Here is a 19,071-nt window from a genome sequence, read left to right as displayed (position 1 = left end):
TGTGACGACGTTATGTCATAAAACGGTGACATGAGATCCGTTACCTTCAGTTCCGTCTTAGGCGGCGGCGCACGGTGCGGCGCGGGCTGTGTGCCATTTAATGGAATGAAATATGGCCACGACGGACTACATCGCGTTTCTGCCGGCGATGGTGCTTTGATCGATCGACGGATCGGGAGGATCGAAATAGAGAAGATTAATTATCACCACCAGCAGAGCGGGCCATGGGAAGCGCCTTTCTCGTTTGCCGCGTCGACACACGGTATCTTCGCACATCGCCTTCGATTGAGTCTTCGACAGCGAGTCTTCGGACCTGAAGATAATGATAGTCCCCCCCCCCCCGGGGGGGTGCCAAAACAACACCCCGCGGTTTTTTTTTTTTAATTGGGTTTTTTTTTTTTTTCAAAAAAAAAAAAACGATTACAATGGATTTGGAATTGGTTGTCATCAACTTTGTATAAGAAATGTACGCTCAACCGATCAGCATGCATGATGCTGCATGCATATGGTGCATTGGTGCACCAAACGAACGCTAAGCTAAGCTCGAAAGGAAGGTAGCTGAATGCTGTGAGTGCTGCAACAAGGGTGCGCAATATGGAGGTTGTGACAATTTTCGGTGTTGCTCAAAACAATGCCCTATGCGCTGGTAAAAGATCATTCACCGATCGAGAGCTAGAGCCGCTACTGATCAATTCGTTGTTGAATCGCAAAACTTTCACTACTACGGCACCCGCCAGTGGCGCTTCAGTGACTTTTTTCATACCGCGAGGCAATGCTTTGCGATCTCCATTACGGGAATGGTCGCCCGATAGAGTGTGCTAGAGAGTGTGCTAACAAGAGAGTTTAAGTATTTTGCATTAGCATTCATTTGCGTAACATTACGTGGCGCGACTATTGTGGACGAAGACATCTGCGGTCATCTTTTCGGTGCGGGGCTACTGCTATTGTGTTTGGGTCCTTTGGGCTGCGCTCACACTCCGATACAGCTTTTCGGCCTCATTTTCGGAACTGGTTAATGATTTCCTTCTTAGGGTTCTCTCTCTGAACGACAGTTAGTCACTGTCGTGGTGCAGTTTAGATCTTTGGTCAAAGGCGAAGGGACATGCAGCTTGCTATCTGATTAAAGCGAAAGAGAAGAATTGTGTGATTTGAAACGTGTAAACTACGATCTAAGCTCTTTTCTAACTATGACAAGCTCCATTTTGCGCTGTTAATGTGTGTAGTGTAAAGTATTCTGTGCGCCCTGCTAGCCGAAACAGTAAAAAATCTTACGCGCGGAACAATAACACGTTTGCCTAGTGTAATTGGAAATGGAATCGTTGCATTTGCTTGGGGTGCTGGCCCCGAAAGTTGTCACACGCATCATGTACCTTAGGCAAGAAGCGCAAATGTTTGATGTTTAGATCTGGACTGGGCTGGGCTTCGCTCTGGTTTCGTTTGTTTACATTCATGCTGCTCGTTGTTCTTTCGTTTCTATTTTGCTGTGTAAATAATGCTATTTTTCCGTAAACAAGCCCGGGCTGCAACCGGAAAACGAGAGCAAGCGAATCGAAGCCGTAGCAACGATGAAGCTACTCTAACGGAACGTGTCCTGTTCTGTCTATCTTTGATGGTCACAGTATTTCAGATCGGCCACGTTTCTTGGAACCGCAGGCCCTCTCTGCAAGTAATAATAATTCTTTGTTTTCCCTAGCTACTTATTAGGATCGATATAACTCTGCTCAATCGGCTGAAGCATAGCCTCTGTTTTCTGTAAAACAGGGCCCGTATCACGCATAGTTTTTGTACGATAAGTAATGTAATTTGCAACGAAGTAGTAGTTCGAACGGTACGAACCAACCAATCGCGTAGAAGACACGGAGGAGACGGAACCACCAAATGGCCTTAAAAATCGCAAGACTAACCGCGTTCAGCTCTGCAACCGCGCAACTAAAGTTGAAGGTAACGTTGGAGGATCGCAACGTATCGTACCATACGCCTTGCCGGGGCTGGTGGGCTGCAAATTTTTGGCTTCGATTACTAGAACCACTAGCTACGTAACAATGTTGTGGTTGCGATGATGTGACATTATCCCTTCTACGTGACGCTATCAAATAAACGTACCACCGTTGTGTAACAAATAACGCTACGCTACGCCAAAAACCAAGGCATTTCAGCTCGTAAATCTTCACCATCGTTCTACTGCTACTGCGATCGGTCGGTGTGGTGTTGTGCATGACAAGGTCTCAAGTCTTTCTTTTCCGCAAAACAAGCAAGGGGTGCAATCGAGAGGAGTGCATTGCTCAGTTTGTTAAGGCCATAATACGCGACCGGTGGTAGTACGGAATTTATCTTTTACAACCAACAAAAAGGTACACGTGTCTGGTGCTTGTGAGTTTCCGATCGAATTAAATTAAACAGTACCGCCAAACGCAACCCAATGCATCACCGCCATGGCCATCGTCGGCTACATATGTACATCGTGCTATTAAATGGTGCATTTTTTACATTTTAATGCTTGATTTGTCCCACACGTAAAAGAGCACACACACACACGATTGATTCTGAAATGGGTAAATGGGAGGTGTGTTGAGAATTGATCAAATGGAATGAAAAAGTGTGCTTTATACTACTCGATTGACGCTTAACTACGCTACGACTATGTGTGTTCGCGGGACAGACACTTCATGGAACTTGTTCGGCCTTCTTGTTGATTCATTTATGGGAATGCTTGTTTCATGATGGTGTCTTCTTCTATTTCTCTACGTTGGACGGAATTCATCGACGTTTGTTTCTCTCGTTCGATTGAAACGGATTAACGAAACCCGGCAAACGCTCGATGCAAATAACAAGCAAAATGTCTGTTCTTTAGAAACATTAGAACGAAAATATCTGCACAAGCGACGCCTCATGATTCGATGCATGTGCGATGTAACAATGAAACTCAACAAAACCCGATCCCGATGCGTTTTCGTTTTGATATCGCGTAATGTTGATTGTTGTCGTGATTTGCAACGGGATAGACTTTGATACGTGTACCACTAGAGTATTTATCGATTCGAGTTCCTTGATTACTGCTACTGGTTCCGGTTCCGGAGAAGAATGAACGAGAGAGTGAAAAGGTGAAGTGAATGTTTTACATGCCCCACTACTTATTGTTCTCGGCATCGTTGGGAAGAGGGCACTACCGTGTGGCTCCTAACCTACAATCGGGATGTAACTAGCTAACTGTATATTTTGCCTAGTCGCACATAGGCAAGTCGACAATAACATTAGTGGAAAACGATCAAGCGATGAAGAGAGCTGGAAGAATTGGGAGTTGTGGAACTGTAAGAGGAGAACAGCATAATTTCTCAGCGCAGTAAAGCTATCAGTAGTATCAGGAGTAGAGCAAACGTTCGACGTGCTTGGCCCCCCTCAATGGCGCTAGACATCCTTTGCGTCCGGTTTTGCTTTGCTGATGCTCAGCGCTTTCCTAAGATGATCCCTGAGGTATCGCCTCAGGGTGGTTTGGTAACATTACGACACTTTGTGCTTCTTCCGTGGGTCCCTGCGTGTCATTTCGGGCGTCGAATGGAGCGGCAACTCTCGCCACATGATCTGGCACAAGCGGAAAATAGAGCGAAAATGAAGGCGCAATCGATTGCAGAACAGTAGCAGGGGGACGGTTTTTGCCGTTACTCACAATCTCTTCATCGTCCGGCACTCGTGATAGCAGATCGAGCACTTCGTTGTTGGGCACAGTGTGTGGTCGGAAGAACTTGCGGCTGAACTTGATCAGGCCCCAGAGAAGCAGCAGCACCCGAACCGGGATGTAGTGCAGCACTAGGCATGCTATAAGCAGCAGGAACGCCGTTAGCCATGTCAGCTCCGGTACCGAGAAGTTGAAGGTGCTGCAATAAGGGTGGTTAGATTAGGGTTAGGTTGGTTGGCAATACGAAGGCGAAGGTCGATCGTTACTTTTTAACACTTTCGCCCAGTGACGCCAGAAAGCCGATGGTATTTTGTACACTCTGCGACACTTCCTGTATCGCTTGCAAGCGTTCCTTGATTGTTTTCTTCTCCTCCTGTTGGGCGAAATCGGTGAATTGGATTAGTGTCAACCTGTTGAGCATAGGAGTAGGAGTGCCAAACCTTTTCTTTATCTTCCTCGTCTTCATCATCGCTAAGTACATCGTACTCGTCAGCGGTTGATGGGGATGAACTTCCAGTTAACCAGCGTATCAACCAATTTCTGGAACAAAGCAAGTACGTTAATAACACCTATCAATCGTGGCCACCTGAATCGGCTAACTTACTTGAGAAGATATAGCAGAGCTACCGCCGGGATGGTGGATATATCGAACCAGATGCAACCGCAGATCCATAAAATCAGCGCTATGAAAGACCGTATCGGGGATTCCCACTCAAAGCAACTCCTGGGGAAACAAGTCGGAATACATAAATTAGCCAACTATCAATTTCTGTTGCACATAGAGCTATGCAATTTCAGTCAGCAGCACTATCAAAGCCTAGCAACCCGTGACCACAATTCGAATAATGAATGTCACTGTCGTTTTGCTCTTGTGTTACGGTTTCAATAAGGAACCTATTGGTGAGTCTCTGAGCGGTTTATCATCTGGAACTCGGTTTGGTTGATGCAGTTCGCAACGCCAAGTTGATAGCTGAAGTATAAAGACTCCAAACCAATCAGTGTCCACCATGTACCATGCGCCTCCATGGGACTTTGCAACATAAAGTTTCGAGCGAAAGTGTCGCTCAACACCTAACTATATGTTCTGTCGTTTGGTCGCAAGCTATTACCATTTTAATTATTTTTTAGCATTGATACAAACAACATAGCGTTCTCCGCAGGCCATCCACCGGTACCTACACACATGTGAAAACTAAGCGAACCAATGGCCATCGGAAATACTTACTGCACAAACTGTCCCACTTCGATAAAGTACATAATGACCGCTTTCAGCCGGGTAACGTTGCGCAGGAAGAGCTGTCGCTTGAACTTGGCTTCCTGTTGGACGAGTTTCTCTTCCTTCGGCTCGAGCACACGCAGCGCCGCCCGCACCTTGTTCCACATCACCGTCATCTCCAGCAGAATCTACCGGTTGGACCGGGGGAACGAAAGGCGGATGTAGCTCGGGACGGTATTCCGACGGTCACCGGCGTAACCTACCTGAGGTTGGGTGCCCTTGGCACGGCAGTACATTTTCTTGTCCTTCAGCGCGTACCACCGTTTCTCGCCGTTTCGTATCCGCAGCAACGGTATCACCACCTTGCCCAGAAACTCCACCTTGTGGTCGCGGTCCTCGTCGTAGACGGTAATTTCCAGCACCGACGACATGTCTTTCACGTTGCTGGTACCGCAGCGTAACAATGAAGAACATTGTGAGGGTGACCGTTCAATTCGGCTAGCCGACCGAAGTGGCACTTACAATGTGAATATTTTGTTCCAGTTCGGTGTCAGCGTTTTGTATTCAGTTTGCGTCTGCAGGCGGGCGTTGATCAGCTCGAGCACGACGAACGGGTCCGACTTCCCGCCAATGTCGGCGGCCGCCAGTCCCGTTGCGCTAAAAACCTTCACCGTGAGATGTCCAACGTCGCGCAGGTTTTGCAGCGATTTGTGCCATATCTACGGGAGAAAGAACTCATTATTAGCGGTTGTTTTTGTCCCCGAAGCCAATCGGGGTGGCTGTGCACATACGTAGCGACTCTGAATGACGCCGCGCTCCTTCGAGTCCTCTTTGTAGGAGGTAAGATCGGTTATGGTTTCCGACGCCGTCGTCCCGCTGATGGTCAGCATTAGGTGGACCTCGCCGGGGCACTCCTCCAGCGGCTGCCAGATGCTGTGTGTGCGCTCTCGCGGAAGACTGCGTAGGTCGATTGTGCACTTGCCGTAGGTACTGTACTTGCCGCAGACGACCAGCTCCAGCAGCTGGTCGTCGTCGAAGAGATGCAGATCGAACTGCTCCAACCACCGCGCCCGGTACGATGGCTTCGATTTGTATTTCTCATTACCTAACCTACGGGCACACAGAGAGGGATGTGGTCAGCTCCTTGACCTGCCTCCGGTGGTCCTGGGCTTACCTAAACCTAGCGTAGATATCGTTCAGCCCATTGTCACCATCCGGTGGTAGCGCCTTCGCCTCGATCAGCACGATCGTCACGACCGAGCTCCAGATCTGGGACTTGAGCCGCCGGGACGCGTCGGCCAGCTTCGGGTTGCGCTGAAAGTACTTTCGAGTGTGAACGGAAACGGAGAAAAAAAGAACGGAAAAACGAAGGTTTTTGTGCAACTTTAGAGCAGAAATAAAGCATAAACTAGAGAAGGCGTGTCGGGTCGGGTCTGACAGCTCATGCGACAAAATCCAAAGGAAAGACTTGCGGAAAGAAGTAGGAGCAGCCAAAAAAAGGGTGGCCAAAAGAGTGGCGCAAAAGTAGTGGACATAGAGCGAGACATAGGGCATAGGCTGGCTTACTTGCTCTTTGTCTTCCTGGGTTTTGGGCCACAGCGTAGCGTTGAGCTTGATTTCCCCCAGATTCTTCGAGGGCCGCTGTGCGTCCTCCAGTTTGATCGTCAGATCCTCCGCACGGTTCAGCTCCAGCGAGGTGAGACTCAGCTTGGCCGAGCCCATAAAGTCGTCCTGCAGACCCCAATCGTAGTCGAACACCTGGCGGAAGGCGACAAGGGTTAGGGCATTCGCTGGACAACCCGTTACCCATGTACCTACCTTTATCACTATCGGCTGGAATGGGTCCTCCACCGGCACGACAAACGTTTCGTCCCACGTCGGGTTCAGGTCCTTGTGGACCGTTTTCGATTTGTACAGGAGCCGCCCGCCAACTTTAAACTTGACGTACGGATCGCTGGTGCCGCTCTTGTCCATCGCCACGAGCCCGTGGCCACTGATCAGGTGGACGCGCAGCTGGAAGAACGAGTGTTGCCTGAGCTGCGTCTCGCGCCTCCGCTGCTGGTCATCGGCCGGCTGCATCCCGGACGGTCCGGGCGGAGCCTCCGCCACCTTTGCCAGCCCGCCGATTGTCAAGTGGCCCAGCACACTGCCGACGGCGCTGGAACCTCCACCCGTTGATTCGATGTCCGCTTTCGTCGTCAGCACCTTCAGCACTCCGACCACGGTTGAACAGCTGCTGGTGCCGGTCTCCACGGTGCCGCTACCTGGCGCCACCTGCGCGTCACCCTTTTCGTTCGCTTTGGCCAACGGAGAATCGCCCAGGGTTTGGGCCCGGTGTCGCGGCGACTGGTGCGGTGTGGCGGAGCTACTGTGCTCGGCGGAACTGTTATCGGCCGCGTAATCGCTCTGGCTATCGCGCCGCCCCTCGACTTCCTGGCACAGCGATCCGCGGAGGCGCTCCTTACTTCTCGCCCGGGACCAACGGTGCTGCCAACGGGGACATTGAGACGTCAGTAAAGAAGTCTCCCAATTGGGTACCAGAGCGTGCGTGGACTTACCCGGAGTGTGTTGAAAAACCCGTGCGTTCGCTGTATGACCCCCGGTATCGTGGGCGCGTTTGCCGAGCGGGCCCGCTGTGGTGAAGACTGCGGCGAGTCACCGGAACCGCCACAGTCGTTGCAGCTCAATTCGGACGCCGACTTGCTGAGGTGCTTCCGCAGCGAGGAACATTTGGATTCTAAATTCAGTCGAGAACGTTCTATAGAGAATTGAGGCAAACAGGTCCAATGTACCAACACTATGGAATGCAAGCAATGTACGGGGGCAAGAGGCATCAAGTGCGGTGCAGTGCGATTACGAAGTGCTCGATTTCACTGACCGGTTGACTGGTTGGATCAGATTACCGTCATCAGATCAGAGACAGACAGATCTCGCTTACCGACCATATTGTTTAGTCGAAGTCGACTCGATGTCGAGACGTGATAAGATGCTGCCTTAATGGCTTGTTATGAAGGGACAGCTTACGCCGGTTTATGGTTAAACTCTGCGATCCAACTAGTCTTCGGGAAAGCTCTAGGATGATGAACCGTTCCGAGATTCATCCCCCTCCCAGTCCGAAGCGGGCCACAGGCGCCCAGCTGTCGACTGACGACTTTAATGGCCGATTCCCACACAACTTCCCCGTGTGTGCACTCTGCTCCGGAAGGTTCACGGAGGTATCACGGCGAGGGCCTCTCCCCGAAGCATGATTTAATTACGGTTCTCTGTTCCTAGCGTGTCTCCAGCGGTGTTACTGAGACCAATATGAAACACTGTTTCGCTGGTTTTATGGGCAAACGAAGCAAAAAGAAGCTAAAAATATCATCACTTTCTGTTGTAATAATCTTTTATTACGCCATGGGTCTGCGTCATATAAAAATCTTCAATCAACCAGTCGGGCGTTAATTCCCCCCCCATTGATACGGAGGGAATTGATTTTATTTAAACGCAGCCCGTGCCCGCGAAGGAGCAGGCTTCGACTCCGCCCCATTCAGGAGGTGGCTTGTCGTAGTGCATCAGCGTAATTTTGTCCCGGTTCGCCTGACAGACGGTAGTTACGGAAGTGTGCGACCGAAGCACCGACACCGACCCCGATGGCGTGACGTGTTACCATCCTTTTCTTCGTTTAAGGGTAATATATTATTAATCGGATTTGGCTCAACACACAAGGCATAGTGACTTCAAAAGGAACTACACACAACGCGAGGTAACGAGCCGGTCGACAGATTGACGAGCCTTCTTAAATTATAGGCATGCTGCCTAGCAACCGTTGCTACCTATATTTTGCTTAGTGCACAAGTGTGTCTTACTAGATTCTTTTCCAAGATTATTTCAAAAGAAACGCATTTCTTGAGATTACTAAACAGAGTAAAAATGGATGGCTAGTTAACCCTTCAAGTTGGCCTAAGCGTGCCACAACAAACAAGCTCTAAGACTTTAACCGAACCACCAAAGTAACGCGCTTGTCTACGTTCAGACCGGTCCTTTGTAACTTTTTATAGCTTTCTTCCGTCTAATGGCGCTAATTGGGTGTTGTTAATTGGTTACTTCATTACATCCGAAAGTGCCTTGAGCACCGTTCCCGGTTGAGTGGCCGCCAAGGGCCCGACAGGGCGTTAGAGCAAATCATTTTCGCGAAGAAAGATAAATTGTTGCTCGTCCATACATGTCAGAAGGACGGCTCTTCGTCGGGTTCATGTATAAAATATATTTGTTGCACAAGATAGTTCACCCTGATACAAGTGTGTTTACATGAGTGATTTGATAAATTGATGATAAAGATGCAAGAACTTTTTTCGGATTTTCTTTGTATTTTTCAACATACTCACTTTGTAACTCTACAAAGTAAAAATGAGGGAACAAAAAGAAGTCGCTTGGGACCTTGGACCTGTTGAGTAAGGTGGATGGTGGATGGACCCAAACCGTAATTCGCGGGTTGTCGTCATGGCAACCACTGAGGAACGTAATGGCAACGTGATGGCAATGTGAACAAACGCGGCAGCCAAACATCGACATCCAAACTCAGGAGCTTTCATTTTCTAATGCTGCCATGTTAAGGTCGTCAGACGTGTGGAGGAAATATTTCAAAGCACCGCCGTATGTTGGGATTTCATAGGATATATCGCAACCTTAACAACAATTCGCAGAGCTATGCTCCGAGTCCCGGAACTCATGCATCGCACCGTATATTGGGCCCTCTAAAGGCAAATTATTCAACAGGGCGCTCTTGTAAGCAACTACAGGCGTGAGTAAATGAAGGCAAAACGAAGATCATCTTACACAGGTTTGCGTATACTTACTGCTGCCACTGCTGCTACTTCCGCCACCGCTACCGAAGCCGGCTTCCGTGTGCGCGTTGTTGGATGTGGCCGGTGACTCGCCGGTCAGGTCACTGCTGCCGACACCTGCCGCTAAACCGCGGCCCAGTCCCAGCGTCGTGTCTGCCATCCCGTTTCAGGCCTTTTCTTTTACGACACCGACAGTTCAGAGGATCCTTTAGAGGGTATGTCGTCCGTGGCCGTCGCGTGGGGGCCGTTTTAAATGATTTAGTGTAGATGAAGCGGAGAGCGTCGTGTGTAATGGCCTAATGTTTTCCGTGACCCTTTTCCGTGGCGAAACCACAGGATGCCCGCTCTCTCTATGTAGGATGATGCGTTCACTGCTTGTACGCCGAGCCACGGAATCATCGATCCTGGCGGTGTCGGTTTCAGGAGCTCCAACTCCGTTTCATTCCGTACCCCACGCGGAAACTCGGACAAGGAAAACTCGGGTGTGGAATTCTTAAGACTTTTACCGACACCGGCGCTAAAGTGCGCAGTAGGGCAACCGAAACCGACCGTGGGCGTCGGAACTGTTGCTGCACGGAAGTGCTAGTAGTGGGCCGAGTTCGGCGAAAGCCACCTGGCGGCCGGCTGGTATTTCGGTGTTTGAAGTGTCGTTCCGCCGCACGGTGGACATGGTTCCCGACTCCCCGAACTGCTGCTACTGCTACTTGCGCGCGCCCGGGGTGTGGCTTGTTGATTTACTAACAGAACTCGGAGCCCCCGTTTTTGCAGTTCGCCTCTATTAGTGCGCAAATATGAGCGTGTTTCGTGGTCGATTCGATGGCCGCACGGCTACGAGGGTCGTCAGGCTTCTTGATTTGCTGTAAGGTGCTCGGACGGTTACCGCACGGTGGTGATTGATTGAAGTTAGAGAAGCGATTGCAACGGAAAAACACGTCGGATGGCCTAAAAAGAGGTACACACCAGGGAAAAATGAAACAACCAAAACATCACCCCGCCGGGCGGGGGGCGCGTGTTGGAAAATATATGTTTCGAGCGGCTGTTTAGAACGGGCCGCTGAATAGGATCGATTTCTCCTGCCACCTGGTGCTGTGCGCAACAGTTGATGATGACACATGATGAATGGCGTCGGTACATTTAATTAACCGAACCGAACGGCGGACCGGAATTGGCCATTTTTGGCGCGGAAAAATGTTCTCAAAAATGCGTCTGGGTTGCTTCGCTGTGTGTAATTTTCCTCACCGCGTTTTTGATTTACGTCCCGAGGGACACTGAACAAAAAAAATCGATAAAAGCAACAAGCGGCACGCGTGCCCGGCGGTTGGCGCGATGCCAGCATGTGCCTTAGTCGCGGACCGGCCGCACACTATCTAATCTGCCCCTAAGCCAATCTCATCAGCGAACGCAGGGCCAGTTAAAGGACGACATTTACTTCGGGCTTTCCACCACCACGGTGAGCGCGACGGCTTTGTGAGAAATGACCTTTTTTCACCGTATAATTAAAATCCCCAAACGCGAGGGGCATTGTTTTACTTGACTCAAGAAACCTGCTTAAGGGTGGACACCCTGACTGGCCGAATGACTGATTAAACAACTCCGAGGTGCAATTTCGGGGTCTCCAACATCACCCTGATTAGCTCCGCTTATTATCTGCCTAATTGGAACGGTCCAATTGCTCGGCGTAAGGTGAGCATAACCCGGCAGCTTACATAGATGTCGGCTGCTGGGCTGGGCTGGGCGGCTGATTATTATGCGAACTAGGGCGCCGGCTCGTCTCGCTCCCAAACATTGGGCACTTTCGCCGGTCGATAAGCGAACGCGGGCGCGCAGCCTCTCAGCGCTGGCTGTGGGGTGTTTCTATTTTTGTCATTCCATTTAAATGAAAATAACCTTCAATTACCGCGCGAACACAGCAAATTTTGCGATGCAACATTAACAAACACCCGCCAACACGGCACCGGCGCGGCGAAAGAAAACAGCAGCCTGGGGTCGGCCAGCGGTGGATCAGCAGCGAGACCCTTGTGCGGGTTGGTCGCGGAATAATCTTGCGAAACGGAAAGCCGTGGCTGAGGGGGCGTCTTGGAGATGGGTTTCGCCTTGGAGCCCGCCCGAATGGCCGAATGCCCGCACAGTGAACGCGCGTCTTCGCAGACCAAAAATCAATGTTTTGCTGATTAATTATGCCCATTTTCGCTGTATTCGGGGCACCCGTCGGGGATTGCATGTGTGGGGCCGGTATGCTGTTGCAATGGCGGCGTCTACATGCGGCGCGTCGGGTGGCGGCGTATAGGCGGCGTGTCCGGAACGTTAATGATTCAATCGACCCGTTTTTTGTGTGTATCGTGTCGTTCGGTTGGTTTGTTCATGAATCCATTTACGACCCGGAGGCTCGGCGCAGTGCCTGTCCGAGAGACGCGAGGGTCCCAAGGGATGCAAAAAAGGATACTCACGCGAGGCAGGAATGTGTGTAAGCACGCAAGGGGGACCGGACAGGATTGCACAGAGCCGGCCCAGAGCGTTCCCATCATTACACTCTGCCTAACATTAACCGGACCCAATGCAACGGTTGATGTTTGGGCCAGTAGACAAAGTTAATATGTCGAGAGGTCACCTTCAATGCTCTATTATTAATAGTGCCTTTTTCGATTTAACGACTGAAAGCGAGGGTTACAGGATTTAATAGGGCCATGCGGAGGGGGCTTTAGGAATGCAGTTGCTTAAAATTTAAATCTTTCTGCCCAATTCCCAATTCTGCCACTATTTTTAAATAAAAAGGTCCCAATTCTGGGACTTTCTTCTTCAAACCTTTTGCAAATATCGGTTGTACCTTCAAGAATGCGTGTTTCTTTGCTAGAGGTCCAGCGTTCCGGAACAGCGGTCGGTTGTGTTCCATGATGCTCAGAGTGTGTGGTTATGTTGCACTTATGGTCCACGGAGCACTCCCCACTACACAGTAAACACCGGGCGGCACAAACAAAGGAAGTTACTGTTAAACCGGCTCTACCGGAAAAAGGGGCACATGCGGGTGCGTTAGTGTGTGTGCTTGTGTGAGAGAGAGAAAGAGAGAGAGGAATCGGGAGCGAATCGGTGAGTAATAGAAATCGCACGAAAGAACGTGGTGCTAATTATCGGGGGGGCAAATGTAGTAAACGATCGTGTCACGATTCAAAACACTCGGGCAACACGCACAAAAATCACTCATCGTGTGTCACTCATTGTGCCACTCATTGACGGGCGAGCCGTCATTTTTGGTGTTCTGCTGCGAATCGAAGGAATCGACGAACGCCGCGCGGCTACCCTACTCTGTAGACTTAATTATAAATACTACAAACGACGCAGTGATCCCTAGCTAAGCCTGATTGCCCCGCTGTCAACTTCGTCGGATGAGAAGCTAATCAGCTAGCCGCCGGATTAGAACCGCGCCGGGGTCCGATTGCCTACTCTCATCTGCGATCGAAGTAGATTAGTCGCACTAATAGCGGTTGCAAAAAGCACCAACAACCCCACAGCAAGCTGGTGGCGAGTCGAAGTGAACTGGATGCAGTAAGCGATTGCTACTTCTAACCTCTGAATATCGACCACCGTGAATCGTAAAGGAATAAAACTCGCGACATCGGAACGGCGAACGAAACCCACCGAATTCGGGAGCACTGACAAGCGTTCAGGAGCGTTTGTTGACAACGTTTACAAACGGGGGGGAAGGCCACCACCGGTCCAAAAGGCCGGGAAAACTGTTCGCACCAAACACTGTCTTTTTTTACGGTAGTCGTTCACACTTGACGCGACCTTTTTGGTGACGCATTTTTCGCCGTCCGTTCTGAGTGTGGGGGGTTTTTCAGAACCCACACGTTTCCCGCGAACGGTGCGCGCCCGCTCGGCTCCCGGTTGGAATCTCAACTGGCGGAAGCACATTTCCGTCTAAACATTCTCCTTGGGGGCTATGTTTTCGACTTCGCGCGCGCACTCTCTCGCTCTCTCAGACAAATGCTCCACTCCGACTTGGAGCGACTAGCTCCCGACCACGCTGTAAATTGGCGGATCTAAAATGCTCCACAGCTGCATTACGCGAAACTCGCGAGAGAAGCATAAACGGGTTTTCTCAACTGACCACACACACACAACCGCACACGGGGGAACCGCAGCAACAAATGGGGCACAGTGCGTAGTAACAGTGGGTTTTTTTGTTCTACAGCGGGTATAAGGACGCGTTCTTGGTTACACTTCAAGCGTAGAAGAGCTCGCTCCAACGCCGCAACGTTAACTCAACCCACTACCAGGCGATTTAGCGATGTTTGCTCTCCACTCGATTTGAAAACGTTCGGAATCATGTTTGACGGGCTTTGGTCCCACTGTTTGGTGTGGTTTCCATTGATAAACTTAAACTCCGAGCGCGAGTGTAAAGCCTTTTTCTCCCGAGAATGAGCGGCTGTTGGGGAGCTACTATCACATCGAAACCATGGTAATACGTACACGCACAGGACAACGATACGCAACGTGAGCATGTGATGTCCTTTCCGCACCAAACGTCAGAGTCGCCAGTGCGAAACGCCGTTTCGCCGTTTCGATGAGGAAAAACAATCTCACGTACTCACGTTTGTTTCTCCTGCACGGCACGCCGTTTTCGCACAATTCCATTCTCGGAACCGAGCGCAATCCATTTGTGCTAACACGCCAAAGCCTACTCTGAAGCCTACTACCAAAAATCACTAAACTCTGGCGGTTTGTCCATCTCGCACTTCGTTATTACAGTTCCTTTTTGGTTGGTCAAAGGCTGAGTCTAACTATTCTAAGCGGACTTCCTGCTGCGACCGTGTGCGAGTCACTGCGAGAGACTCTGGCCCGATGGGTTTGCACTATGAAGTGGCGGCATTCGAGTGTCTTGTGAGATAAACTAGATCCGGCACGAAGGCGATGCCATCTCATGCGCAATAGGAGCTTTTGGACACACGCCGCTCGACACTGACATAAAGCGCAGAATGTCAAACGATGCCTTGATTTGAATCGTGTCCCGATTTTTCTAGGTTTATAAATTATTTGATCTGTCGGATATCGGACGCATTTACTGAACCAGAACCACAGAGCGGTAGACAAAATGATTTATATTTATTTACGCTGCACGGCTACTTTCCACAAGGGTTCAGCAAAACAGAAGAAGAGATATTCGTTCTTCGTAACTCTTCCCGATATAACAATGATAAGAATAGAACACAATGATAAGATAACATATTACACCCTGTTTTCACAACGCTTACACCAATAGAACATTTTTACCGTGTTGCGTGTGTGTAGTGTAGAGAGAAAGAAACATATAACTTTTATACAAAACAAGCAATCCACTCCTGGACCGAGAGACCTACGCGACCGAGTGGTTCGTGGGCTTTTTGGGCCGATTTTTGCCGCCATTACTAAAATATTGTTGCGATGGTTGCTGTTGCGGCAGCTGGTGTTGCTGGTGCTGCTGCTGCTGCGTTGTTGTGGCTACCGGCTGTGATCTGGCTGGCTTATGCTGCTGCTGCTGAACGCTGCTGCTTCGACTACCATCAGCCTGTGCGGCGCTCGGGGACTGCTTGGTTGCCGGAGCCACAGCTACTATCTTGCGGCCGGACTGGGGCGACGATGATGATGACGCTTTTCCCGGAACGTTCTGGTTAAGCGGTTTATTTTCGTTGTTTTCCGGCGAGCTGGACAGATTCGGAATGCTTTTCGAGGGCGTCGAGGAGGAGCTGGTCAGCTTGGCATCGCTCGACGTGGCCGCCGTAGCGGATGAGTTTTCTGGAAGGGAGTACACAAACCGAATCACGTTACTTAAGATCCTAAACGGCGGCCCGTTAAATGCCCCTGGTCTTCTTACCCAAGCCAGTCGCTGATTTGGAGCGGTTGGCGGCGTCCATACTCTTGGACGGTGGCACTTTACTCGGCTCGTCGGCCTTTGCCACTGGCGATTCGAGGTCGCTCTTGCTGTTGCTGTGGCCCTTGTGTTGTCCGCCATTTTGTTGGTGCTGTTCGGCCGCAGGTCCTGTTTCGACGTTATTTTTCTTCGGCGATGGCTCAACGTCGGAAGCGCAGCTGTCCGTGGTATCGGAGGCCGACGTCACATCCTCAACCTACACGGGAAAACGGGAATGTTAGGGTGGGGAACCGAATGCAAACGGAGCCAAACTTACGTTGAAACTGGAATCGTCGGCCACGTGAGCGTACTTTTCCAGCAACTCCTGGCAGTTTGCATCCTCGCAGGAATCGTGATCGCTGCCGGTTTCTCCGTCGCTGTCCGCCTCCCGCTGGTTCAGGCTGCGCTTCTTTGCGGCGGTGCGTTTCGGTCGGTGAGTCGGTCGATCCTTCCGGAACACGATGGCGTGCGCCACGTCTGAGTTGGCATCCACGTACGGTCGCGAGGAGCAGAGCAGCATTCGGAGCGGTTCGAGTGTGCGAAATCGCTCGAACCACGTGGCCCGCTGCTGGCCGCCTTCTCGTTCAACCTTTCGGATACGCTGAAGCCGCTGCCCTCGGTACTTGAGGGCACGTAGTTTGCGGCGCTTGTTCTGCAGGAAGCCAACCATCGCCGAAGGAAGCACCGGGCCACGGCCGATCGCCAGCGTGGCTACGGACAGCGTCGTGCGGATCATGCGCAACAGGATTAGCGCCGGGAGAAAGAGCAACCACGGTAGTGGCCGTACGAGCGGTGGGCCCGAGATGTTGCTGGCCTTCAGGTCTTCATCGTCGCCGCCGGGGGCCGACGCCCTCGTGGCGGCCAATCCCACCTCCGCCGGAAACGATTGCGGCAGTGACCAGCGGGCCGTTTTCTCGACCGTCCACAGCAGATTGTCCACGCGCTTGTACGCGAACTGTCCAACGCGCGTCGTCGCTACCCGGGCCGCCACATCGTACAGCATGTCCGGTAGGCCGAAATTTCGCGCCTCGCCAATCTCCTGTTAAGGGGGCAGAGCCACCGGTGGCGGGTCACAACGAAAACAGTAAACGCCAGGGAGTAAAGCACAAAGATCGATCGTATGCAATCGGGTGGCCGTGTGTATCAAAACATGTCTACACGGCCGAGCGCGTCAAGTGTAAATGATTTGTTTGCCTCGCCGGCGGGGCCGCCCCACCTACCTGTTCGTCTGTGTTGCCTTTCGCCGTCCGTCCCATTGCCGATAGAGAGATGGTCCGGTCACACCCTGACTCAGTGGTCGGTTCCAAAGGACGGTTCTCCGGACGCGCACTCGCTCGTCTCGATCACGTAGCTGGTGGCACGGATCGGGCCTACTGGGGAAGCCAGCCGCCAGGCACGCCGCTCCCACTAGCCCCGCGCAGTGTCGTGTCGTGCCGCCTGTGCCGCGTATCGATCCTGCAATACAAAACTGGTGATAAGCGAGGTTAGAGTTCCAGACCGGATCGGATCGCGCTTCAAAGCACCGGCCGGCCGCCGTCAAATCACTGGCTGCTGCAAGCCGGCAAGTCCTGTAGCTAACTGTGTGCGCACTGTGCGAATAGACCCAAAGCCCCGAAACGCCGGGGAACTATCGATCGATCGATCGGCAAGCGCGTTCGGCTCGGTACAAAGCGAAACCGAAAAAAAGGGGCCATTAAACAGCCGCAACCAGATCAGAAGGACGTCAATTTGGCTTAATTTTGCCATGCGTTTTTTTCTCCTCTTTATTTTTGTCCGCTGCATTCGGCTATCGGACGCGTCTCGCCTGCAGCGCCGAGAGAGAGTTCAGAGATTATCGCACCGTGCAGTAGGAGGCGGCACCGTCACGGCACAATCTCATGTGCCCGAGCCTGTGACCAATGATCGAACTGTACGGATTTCGATTTCGATGTTCGATTTCCAGTCAAGTTACTTAATGTGCCCGATGGGAGACGAAAATACTTACCTTAGCAAACTTTTGGAGCTATTAAAAGCAGATGGGTTAGCCTAAGGCCTAACGCTTGAAGCGACACTAACGTGCACTGCTATATTCTGGCTCATACACACACACACAGACGCTGGCCAACGGATTCGATAAATTAGAACAAAAAGCAGTTCGATGGACGCGCAAACACTGGTTCACCAAACTCTCCGATGGCCTTTCTTTAGACTTTTCACAAAAACGGAATCGTAGTTCTGGACGCGAGCTTCCCTCTGATCCGTTACTTTTCACCGCACATGGAGACACACGTGTTTGGCGCTTCGTTCTGATACGACGATACTGTGATATCGGCAAAACTCTCTCTCTCTCTCTCGGGCACGATAAAAGTTCAGCACTGCCAACTGTGCGGAACAAACGATATCCTACGGTCACCTCGATCGCGCTCGCGATTTCGAGCCCGAGATCCTGGCCCGGGATCCTAGGTGACGGGTGACAAAAATGGTGACCACAAAACTCGATGGGCGCCGAGAATTGCCGAACGCGACGGCGACGTGGGTATTGATTGCCAGGACGGTAATCTTTGCACTGAGCCAACCACCGATGATTGTTTCGGTTTCAAAAATATTATTACTGCCCGTGATCGTGACGGCGACGAATCAGTGGGCGCGCGGGATGCAGTTCCCGACCGCGGCGGGTTGATAAAGCACCGAAGTGCATCGACAGCACCAACACCAGGGCGAACAGCAAAACTGAGCAATGGCAGCGAATCGTTCAATCGATGCGACAACTGATTATGTGCGTACCTAACATTTACACACTCTAAGTTTGTGAGACTTGTAAGGCAACGAAACATTCACAAAACACTTCAACGTTGTTTTTAAATTCTCGAACGCCCGTTGGTCGAATCTATAACTTTTGAACAGCGAACCGGAGAGCGACATCTGGCGGATTATTTGCGAGTGACTTGAGTACAATTAGTTCAATTTTTTCTCAATAGATGACTGAAATATTCTGGAAGAGACCGGGAACGCAAAACGCAAGAAACAGAAACAGCTTGGTCAGAAAGTAAACTAAACTAAAAACAATTTCATTTCAACAAAGAACGGATGCGTTTTTCGTTCCTGTTCCGTTCCGTTCGTCCTGTTATTCGCTTATCGTGCTGTTATCGTAAAATGTAGGATGATTTTCACTGTTTTCCCGGTTATATGAGAGATAGATAATTTCCCGCCCAACAAACCGAGGAACCCTTTCTCGTTTTTGTCGAGGAAGGACGTTGTTTTTCGTGAGTGCGGTTAATTTTCTATTGTGCAGTAGCGAAACCGGCGGCAAGTGTAAGTGTTGCTAATATTTTCGACTACAAAAAGGAAGTGTTTTCTTACATTAAGTCTAGCGCAAACCCAACAATGCAAAACTTACTGGAAATAGTTTTGCGCGTTTTATCGTTCGTGAATGCAAACCAATAGTAGGATATGTTGTTCACGAAGTTGGTGGTCTTATCTATTTTATTGCTGT

At 50.8% G+C, this 19,071-nt stretch overlaps 2 protein-coding genes across 2 annotated transcripts; both read right to left on the bottom strand.

Moving 5' to 3' along the window:
• Positions 1 to 435: 435 nt before the first annotated feature.
• LOC128279158 (multiple C2 and transmembrane domain-containing protein) lies at positions 436 to 9,875 on the bottom strand. The gene is made up of 14 exons (XM_053017876.1): positions 9,728 to 9,875; positions 7,448 to 7,647; positions 6,708 to 7,376; positions 6,456 to 6,647; positions 6,064 to 6,212; positions 5,681 to 5,999; positions 5,412 to 5,608; positions 5,153 to 5,333; positions 4,899 to 5,077; positions 4,278 to 4,397; positions 4,114 to 4,213; positions 3,940 to 4,046; positions 3,665 to 3,872; positions 436 to 3,579 (listed from the first exon to the last, which is right to left on the bottom strand). The coding sequence occupies exons 1-14, from the start codon at positions 9,873 to 9,875 to the stop codon at positions 3,499 to 3,501; spliced, it is 2,850 nt and encodes a 949-aa protein (XP_052873836.1). The 3' UTR covers positions 436 to 3,498.
• Positions 9,876 to 14,913: 5,038 nt separating this feature from the next.
• On the bottom strand, positions 14,914 to 17,704 carry LOC128267390 (zinc finger protein rotund). The gene is made up of 5 exons (XM_053004214.1): positions 17,584 to 17,704; positions 16,820 to 17,054; positions 15,877 to 16,638; positions 15,564 to 15,816; positions 14,914 to 15,484 (listed from the first exon to the last, which is right to left on the bottom strand). The coding sequence occupies exons 2-5, from the start codon at positions 16,853 to 16,855 to the stop codon at positions 15,066 to 15,068; spliced, it is 1,470 nt and encodes a 489-aa protein (XP_052860174.1). The 5' UTR covers positions 16,856 to 17,054; positions 17,584 to 17,704; the 3' UTR covers positions 14,914 to 15,065.
• Positions 17,705 to 19,071: the final 1,367 nt, after the last annotated feature.

Source organism: Anopheles cruzii, chromosome 2, assembly GCF_943734635.1.
Source record: "Anopheles cruzii chromosome 2, idAnoCruzAS_RS32_06, whole genome shotgun sequence".
In the NCBI taxonomy this organism is placed as follows: Eukaryota; Metazoa; Arthropoda; class Insecta; order Diptera; family Culicidae; genus Anopheles; species Anopheles cruzii.
This window is presented reverse-complemented; position numbering and strand designations above follow the sequence as displayed.

Bases quoted from the DNA above. Each gene is read 5' to 3' on its own strand.
- LOC128279158 (XM_053017876.1), bottom strand. From the start codon at position 9,875: ATGGCAGACACGACGCTGGGACTGGGCCGCGGTTTAGCGGCAGGTGTC. The intron at 7,648-9,727 runs GTAAGTATACGC...AATTCTCTATAG, and splicing joins AAGTAGCAGCAGTGGCAGCA to AACGTTCTCGACTGAATTTA. The intron at 4,398-4,898 runs GTAAGTATTTCC...TTGTTTCCCCAG, and splicing joins GAAGTGGGACAGTTTGTGCA to GAGTTGCTTTGAGTGGGAAT.
- LOC128267390 (XM_053004214.1), bottom strand. From the start codon at position 16,855: ATGGGACGGACGGCGAAAGGCAACACAGACGAACAG. The intron at 16,639-16,819 runs GTAGGTGGGGCG...CCCCCTTAACAG, and splicing joins AAGGCAACACAGACGAACAG to GAGATTGGCGAGGCGCGAAA. The intron at 15,817-15,876 runs GTAAGTTTGGCT...TTTCCCGTGTAG, and splicing joins CCGACGATTCCAGTTTCAAC to GTTGAGGATGTGACGTCGGC.